The 8,435-nt window shown below is 47.1% G+C and overlaps 1 protein-coding gene across 3 annotated transcripts; it reads right to left on the bottom strand.

The window, feature by feature from the left end:
* Positions 1–354: 354 nt before the first annotated feature.
* Positions 355–7,432, bottom strand: LOC143011574 (uncharacterized). Of its 3 annotated transcripts, XR_012964930.1 has the most exons (11): positions 7,281–7,432; positions 5,716–5,878; positions 5,281–5,409; positions 5,058–5,169; positions 4,866–4,957; positions 4,649–4,747; positions 3,362–3,402; positions 3,003–3,260; positions 2,597–2,633; positions 1,312–1,672; positions 355–1,256 (listed from the first exon to the last, which is right to left on the bottom strand). XR_012964930.1 is itself a non-coding variant. In XM_076164481.1 (10 exons), the coding sequence occupies exons 1-10, from the start codon at positions 7,299–7,301 to the stop codon at positions 1,380–1,382; spliced, it is 1,245 nt and encodes a 414-aa protein (XP_076020596.1). In that variant the 5' UTR covers positions 7,302–7,432; the 3' UTR covers positions 355–1,379. The 3 variants fall into 3 exon arrangements, 2 of the variants coding, with proteins under 2 accessions (XP_076020596.1, XP_076020598.1); XM_076164481.1 differs by having other exon boundaries at positions 355–1,672; XM_076164483.1 differs by having other exon boundaries at positions 355–1,672; positions 3,174–3,260.
* Between the last annotated feature and the right edge of the window lie 1,003 nt (positions 7,433–8,435).

The following is an 8,435-nucleotide window of genomic DNA, read 5'->3' as shown; positions in this document are numbered from 1 at the left end:
CTGGGCAGCCAAGAAACTGCAGGGAAGCTTTTCTCCAGCAGCAGCAGTTTAAAACCTAGAGGACATAAATCTTTAAGTCAACGGTCGGCAGGAGGCAAATACACTTTGGGCACGTTTGCATTGTCATCTTCACAATACATGAGAGAGAAGAAGAACGAGCAGCATGCACAGGAGGAGAGCACACACACACACACACACACACACACACACACACACACACACACACACACACACACACACACACACACACACACACACACACACACACACACACACACACACACACACACACACACACACACACACACACACACACACACACACACACACACACACACACACACACGGTTCCTATAAGGGACATTGCCGCACTTTATTGATCCTAAAGCAACATTCTGCCCAACAAATCATAACTTTACAAAACAAAACTTTGACAACAGATTTAAATAGTACAAATGAAACACAATGATGGCAACAAACAAGAAGAAACACACAGATATGTACACATACTTCACACAGATCATTGCACAACAGCAGAAAAGGCAGCAAAGCTCTGGTTTCCCTCAGCAGGTAAACACATGGAACACTATGAGAGGCACTGAGAAGCACCCAGTCTGCGTACGTGAAACTACAGGTAAGAGGAAGTGTGCTTGATCCTTCCTCTAAATAAACACATACACACTGGCACTGTAGGTAGGAGTGTGTCAGCTGTGTAACTACAAACACACACATTGAACAATAGATTGATAACAGTAAGTCTGATCAAATACATTCAGGGGGATCAGGCTGTTATTCTAACACGTCGGCCACTTTCACTCAAAGTTGATCTAAGTCGATTGATCTTCAGTATCTAAAGTGTTCACTTGTTCAATCTGACTTCCACACATTCCTAAGGTGAAATAGAAGCATCTGAGCCACAATAAATACAATAAATGTGTGTAGAGTTAACCTGAGACGGGAATAAGGCCAAAGGATCACATCTTCATCATCATCTCCTCCTCTTCCTCTGTTATTCTTGTAACTACCAACCTAACGTCTACAAAGGAGGGACAAGAGGCAGTGAACTATTTCTAATGACTTTACAAAAACATAGATGATCATTTGTGGTCTCACACAGGAGTGAGGTTCTGCTACTCTTCATCAGAGCAGTGCAACAACTTGGGTCTCCTCACAAAAGCAGCAGTGGCTCACGCAGACATGAGCGTATGGAGACATGAAGACCTGAATGGAAAAGACCTGAAGCAGTGAGGAACATCCTGCCAATCAGGTTCCTGTGCCTGATTGGCAGGATGTTCCTGTTCCTGTAACAACCTGAGTAGATTAATATGACTCATGTGACTCCACCCCTCTGCTTGCCTCCTTCCTCTCCAACACACCTCTCACTCTTCCTCATACACGTAGTGACCGTCGTTGACGGCGCGGTCTCGGATGTTCTCAGCCGTGAGCCTCTGGCCCAGCTCCAGCAGAGCTCTCAGCAGGTGGTCTAGGTGGGCTTCCTTCCCCACCTTCTCCATCCAGATGTGGAGCAGTTCGTGGATCGTGTCGCCGTGGTTAAGGCGCTCTTTGCTCTTGATCTCATTGTCGTTCACTGTGAGGCACCGGAAGAACCTCCTGTGGTAATCGATGTCCAGCTCTTCGAAATACTCAAAACAATTCTTCAGGGACTTTTCGCCTGGAAACAAAGCATGGAGACGTTCAAGACTTAGGAAAGAAACAGAGAGATCTAGTGAAGTGCCCTCAGAAGCAAAACTACATTAAAACGTTAGGAAAGCGTCAAAGTAATTTCTCCAAACTAAAACCCAAACTAGTGCCACTGGCCGATGGATGAAGAGCTGCAGTACACACACACACACACACACACACACACACTCAGGACAGCTGGACCAGAGGAGGAGGTTCTGTCAAAACTAACAACAACTGATTCTGAGGGGAAAAAATGCTCCAGAGAGTAAACTGAGCCTGATTGGACATCATTAACCCTAGCAGGGAAGGTACTGTAGCTGTTAAAGGATCCATGATGTCATGTTGGTTGATAGTTGAAGAAAAGTTTCATAACATCTCCAGAGCTGCGGTCATGTTTTCATATTTTTCTTAAATTTGGAAGTAAAAAATGATTGACAGTGACTTCTACACTACATGCCTCCTATCATGTTCAGGTCGGTTTCCATGCCGACGTCTGCGTGAAAGAAAGAGAGAGCTGTCAGTCATCAAAGACGTCTTCCTGGAGACGACTCACCCTCGACCTCAACAGACTGAACCTGAAGGTTTACTCCTTTATTCTCGAAGATAATCTCTCATTTCATGTTCTGATGATGGTGATGATGATGATGATGATGATGTCGGCCTGCAACATCTAACACGTCACTCATCAATCTTTGATTTGTTCGCCGTTTCTTTGACCTGCATGTTTTGTGTAACCTTGGTTACAAAAACGTTCCTCTTCTTCTTCCAGAAAGCTTGACAGTGTTACAGTCTAACGTGTGTGTGTGTGTGTGTGTGTGTGTGTGTGTGTGTGTGTGTGTGTGTGTGTGTGTGTGTGTGTGTGTGTGTGTGTGTGTGTGTAAGAACAGGGGTATAGGAAAATAAAGGAACATACCATCCACAGCGACGAGCTTTGGAAACTGCTCCATCTCCTAAAAGAAAACAAAGCATTCATATGTAAAGACATCTATGACATCATACAGGACTGTGAAGTGTAACAGCTTGTTTGTTTGTTTGTTTGTTTGTTTGTTTGTAAGCAGAGCAGTGGGTGAAGTGATGGTAAAGAGGGATTGAAGCCACAGTCATCTCAGACCAATCCCAGAGTAAATATGTAAACAACAACATGACATCATATCATCTTATGCGGCTCAGTGCCATTAGAATGTATTGTTGTGATGAAGAACACGAGGTGAGGAAAGGAGGAGGAGGAGTCAGAGCAGAGGAGGAGTCTGCTCTGTAAGTAGCAGGGAAGCAGAGAAGCGAGAGAGGAAGCGTGAGTGAAGACGAGCAGCTGCTCTCACCCTCCGGACGGGCTGCTGGGGGGCGGCGAGGCTGGATCGGGGCGGGGGTGCGGGGGGCAGCAGGGGGGGCGGGGGGGCGGTTAGGCTGTGCTGAGAGTTACTGGCAGAGCTGGCGAGGCTCTCACACAGCTCTCGCTTCTCCTCCACACCAGACGTGGACTTGGCCCTCACCAAGCTGTCCCGCATCAGTTTGAAGTAGCTAGGCCTGCGGGTGTCTCCGTTCCTCCTGTCCTCAGACGGACAGTCGTCTCTATAGTCCTGGAGAAGACGAGGGAGGAGTTTATCTTCCTCATGTCTATGTTACCTATGGGCTGTTGTTGATGTTACAAGCCTGACGAACCAAAGTCAAACGGACTCACCTGTCCATCCTTCAGCCCATCTGATGTATTTCTCTGGGAGTCTGTGAAGAAAGTAAATCAGGTGTAGGTGAGGACAGGTAAGACCCCCCATCCTAAGACCCTAAGATCCTGACCCCCGATCCTAAGACCCTAAGATCCTGACCCCTGATCCTAAGACCCTAAGATCCTGACCCCCGATCCTAAGACCCTAAGATCCTGACCCCAATCCTAAGACCCTAAGATCCTGACCCCCCATCCTAAGACCCTAAGATCCTGACCCCCGATCCTGAGACCCTAAGATCCTGACCCCCGATCCTAAGACCCTAAGATCCTGACCCCCGATCCTAAGACCCTAAGATCCTGACCCCCGATCATAAGACCCTAAGATCCTGACCCCCGATCCTAAGACCCTAAGATCCTGACCCCCCGATCCTAAGACCCTAAGATCCTGACACCCGATCCTAAGACCCTAAGATCCTGACCCCCCATCCTAAGACCCTAAGATCCTGACCCCCGATCCTAAGACCCTAAGATCCTGACCCCCGATCCTAAGACCCTAAGATCCTGACACCCGATCCTAAGACCCTAAGATCCTGACCCCCCATCCTAAGACCCTAAGATCCTGACCCCCGATCCTAAGACCCTAAGATCCTGACCCCCCATCCTAAGACCCTAAGATCCTGACCCCCGATCCTAAGACCCTAAGATCCTGACCCCCCATCCTAAGACCCTAAGATCCTGGCTCTCGTTCTGAAGTCACATTTCATCCTGTCATCATTTCCCACAGAGAAACAGAAGCAGAAGATGAAGTCATTGGTTTGGGACAGTAGCAGATGTTTTCTGTGCCAAAACAGAGCGGGGGAAACAAGCGTCGTGTTGAACAAATTGGCACGGTGCCGGCCAAGTGTTGGCACGCGTCCAAAGACACAACCTGACTGGGACGGAGCCAAAAGAGACGACGCATCAAGACCCAAGACCCAGCCTCACAGATTTACTGGGGCTGTTTACATTGGGACACGTTTAAAAAGGCGGCTTTATCGATCATTCAAACAACAAACAAACCGTTCGCGTATTGATTCAGGACCCGGAAGGATCGACGGCTACAAACAAACGCTTCTCAGGGTTCTTAAACATCGGCAAAACAAGCTTTCACACACAAGGCAGGAAATGTCTGCACCTACAGCCATACAGGGAATAATATGGATATGAGGAAGTTGTTTACACAGGCAGCCGGTCTGTGATTGGCCGATTCCTAAGCTTCTCCAGGCTTTAACATTACACTTGCATCATGTTTCCAATCACACTGACCTGTTGCTCTCCGTCGTCTTCTGCACACGACACAAATTACTGTGAACGCAATGAGAACTGCTGCTGCAACCAGAGGAACCACGACCGCTGCAACATTATCTGAAGGGAAGAAGAAGGAATCAGAGTTAGCGATGCGTTCCGGTGTTCCTACGGTTATGATTTGGAGCAGTTTAGCCCCATGATGGTGGTCCTCTTCCTCTTCCTCTCTGAAGTGTACCTGAGGCAGAGTCGGTGTAGGAGAGGACCTTCTTGCACTCTGAGTTGGAGGTAGAAGTGCAGTTCCTTACTTTGACTTCATCGTTTGCGCATCTAATTACGGAGAGAAAGGCGAAAATGAGGGAGAGCGTCTGAGAAATCGCCTCCTATTTTGAGAAATATTACATAAGGATGATGAAGGACGTCTTCTAACCTTGTACACCGCTTACACACTTCACACGCTTCCTCGTGGGCACAGAATCGCTCCGACATGCACTCGCATTCGGCGTCTTCCTTGTGACTACACCTCCTTGCATACTGCTGATCTGAGAGGCCGACAGGAGAAACAACAGGTTAACTCTGAAAAAGGAGGGATACTGATTTTTCTCCCATAGTCATTGTGATCAATAGAGCCAAGAACCATCAGACTGAATCACCTTGGCGACACCTGGTGCACTTCAAGCACATTTTCAGGCTGTTGTCGTGGGCGGTGAACGTCCCGTCGTCACATTCCACACACGTTCCCGTTTCCCCGGCTCTCGTGCACGGTGACTGCAGATACGTACCTGTCACACACACACACACACACACACACACACACACACACACACACACACACACACACACACACACACACACACACACACACACACACACACACACACACACACACACACACACACACACAACAACAACAACAAACATAATTATCATCAAGCGTAGTCTGCTTGAGGTGCGCAGGATGAATCTCTGATGTGAGCCAGCGGTCTGAATCCAGCGTGGCTCTGTGTGTGTGTGTGTGTGTGTGTGTGTGTGTGTGTGTGTGTGTGTGTGTGTGTGTGTGTGTGTGTGTGTGTGTGTGTGTGTCTTACCAGCTGGGCAGTTCCTGCAGCAGATGTTGCCGCTCATGTACTCCAGGTCATTTCTGCAGGAGCCGTCCCGATGCGTCCCCGTTCCCACCCCTCCTCCCAGGTCGAGATCGGGCAGTGGCAACGCCGCCGTGGGTTGGAGGAGCCAGATCAGTCCGGTCAAAAACTTTAGGGTAAGACGTGACAGCATATTAGGAACTCTCATCTAGACTTTGACTGTTCCTCTTTCAATCGTACAATCAGATGGTGGCATTCATGGAGGCAGCAGTTCGGTGCTCAGACAATCTGACTAATAAAGCGTTCCTTCCCTCAGGCTGAGTCTGAAACAAACACTCCTACAACCACAATGTGCAAAACAGAAAAAGCCGTTTCACCTTTTTAGCATTCCCAAAACAATTCTATTCATGTAGATCTATACTACTGACATCACCTCTTGATGTTATGAAAGCAAATGTGTTGTGCTGAGATGAAGCTGAAGCTAAAGAAGTCAAATGTTACTTTTTCTCTAAAACAACAATCTGTAGCATTTTTTCATTATTATTGCATTTCTCCCCGCCCATGTTTGCCTGAGTCAGTGTGACAGACACTTTTTGTTAATAAAGGTCAAACTGCAAAGGTCTCAACTTGTTTTTTACGAGGGATTAATTCAACTACGTCAATGAGCATGTATGAGTAATGAGTCATATTCTTCTTCAAACAGCTTCCCGATTCCAGCTTTGGACTGGGATGAAATGGCGCAACACCTTCTGAGATGATCGGTGACAGACCACTGTGGGAAACACGGGCAGAGGGGGGGGGGAATTCCTCCAATTAATTCCAGCCGCCACTACACAGAGATCTACAATGGGCTGGTGGAAAGATTTGATAATAACTTCTGTGTCGCCCCCTGAGTAATACTGAACACTCCCAGTATGTCACAAGATGGCACAGCCAGGTTGAGGTGAGATTTAACCAAATAAGGCAGAGATACAGACTGCTGGCCACGCCCACTTATTACTCATCATTATGTACCTGGCGCACGCACGCACACACACACACACACACACACACACACGTTTGGTCCATCAGCAAACAGCAGTGACTCTAATCTCACTGCCTTGTTACTTTTGAGCCCATGTGGAATTTCGCACCTTCAGCTGAGACAGAATGACGCAGTTCTGACAGCTTCGTGCGACTTAAAGCAGAAGTGAAATGAACGCAAAGGGCTCGAAAAAAAACCCAAATTAACGAAACTTCATCAAAGAAACTATCACTGATATTCAGAGAGACTTAACATCACGTGACACCTTGACGCTGTGGTTGTTGTTGATCTGTCACTTTGCTATGAACAGAAAACATTGAACGCCACTAAAGACGACAGCAAGTCAACTAGTAAGCAGAGATAACGATGCGTGGAGCGTTATGACTGAAAACAGTACTTAAATAAAAGCATTGCTTGTAAAATAGCTTATAAAGAGCTTTAAAGTTGTACATATCCCACATACACAGGCTCGCACAGCGTATTGACCCATTAACCGTGTTAAATGGCTGAAGTCTGAATGACCTAATGAACCAAAAGGCACACTTACCACACACCGTGCGTTGGTCATACTTTAACAAATATTAATAAATAAACTCATTCTAAACGTTGTCAGAGCTCAAAGTTTCCGCCGTGTAGCGTCTCAGTAAACTTCTGAACACACACTGGGCAGCGGCAGGTGTGACGCCTACATACATACGTCACGCAGTACCGGCCGGGTGGAGCTTGCCGTGTTGTTCACAATCCCACAGTATTTGTTGGTAAGCCCCGCCTGCCCGCCCTGCAAAGCCTCCGAGCGCTGAGGCTGAGCAGGCGCACGGTGAGGGGCGGGGCTTGCCAACAAGTTACGTGGGTTGACGCCGTACACACGCCGGTTTAACGCTGCACGCGGCAGTCACGTCCCATTCAAGGACTGTAGGATTATTTCAACAGTAGGGACGTGAACGCCCCACGGGTGGAATTTAAGGGGAATTTCGTGCTTACACAAGACACGAAGTTGTCTGTTTTGTCTTGTTTCCCAATCAATCACTCTTTGGTGATTTAACTGGTGTGTCATGATAGATGGGAAAACTCCAGCAGCATTTTATATGGAGAATAGAATCTTTAACCAAGCTGGCGAAGAAGAGCTACAATGCCTCTAAACTCTCAAGTTAAGTTCATTGCTAAACTAATAGAAAAACTCACTTGATCGGCCACTCCAGAACTGGCACAGATCCAAATAGTTCTGCAGAGTTTTGCCTTTGCCCTTGTATCCTCCTGGGAAGCTTTAAATGCAGAGAACCTGCTGTAACTCTGCAAATGAGGACAACGCCTGTGGGTATCAACCTGATGAGTGCCTGCATTGTATTTTAGTAACTGTTATTGCAAAAATGGCTTTTCTGTCGGAGTCACAGTGCAAATCTCAAGTTTTCATGTAGTAGAGGGGGTTAATATTGAAGTGATAGTCGTATCAGTTTTGCAATCCAGGTCCTCTACTGTCCTCTAACCAAAGTATACAGGCATAATGTGATGATGTCAGTTCACTGGGCAGAGAAAACAATTTCAAGCACGTCCATGAGCTCCTTTCCTTATCTTGATCTTCTGACATCTGATTCCGAAAACCCTCCACACTTGCTTCTTGTATTGTTCAACAAGCACATGTTTGGATGCCATTTTAAAGGTCTCGGTTGCTGTTTACACTTTACAGGCTAGATTCAGATAAGAA

The sequence above is a fragment of the Genypterus blacodes genome, unplaced genomic scaffold, assembly GCF_046128005.1.
Source record: "Genypterus blacodes isolate CSIRO-AG114 ecotype Tasmania unplaced genomic scaffold, CSIRO-AGI_Gbla_v1 ptg000136l_1, whole genome shotgun sequence".
In the NCBI taxonomy this organism is placed as follows: Eukaryota; Metazoa; Chordata; class Actinopteri; order Ophidiiformes; family Ophidiidae; genus Genypterus; species Genypterus blacodes.
The sequence above is the reverse complement of the archived record's forward strand: the minus strand, read 5'-3'. Positions and strand labels throughout refer to the sequence as shown.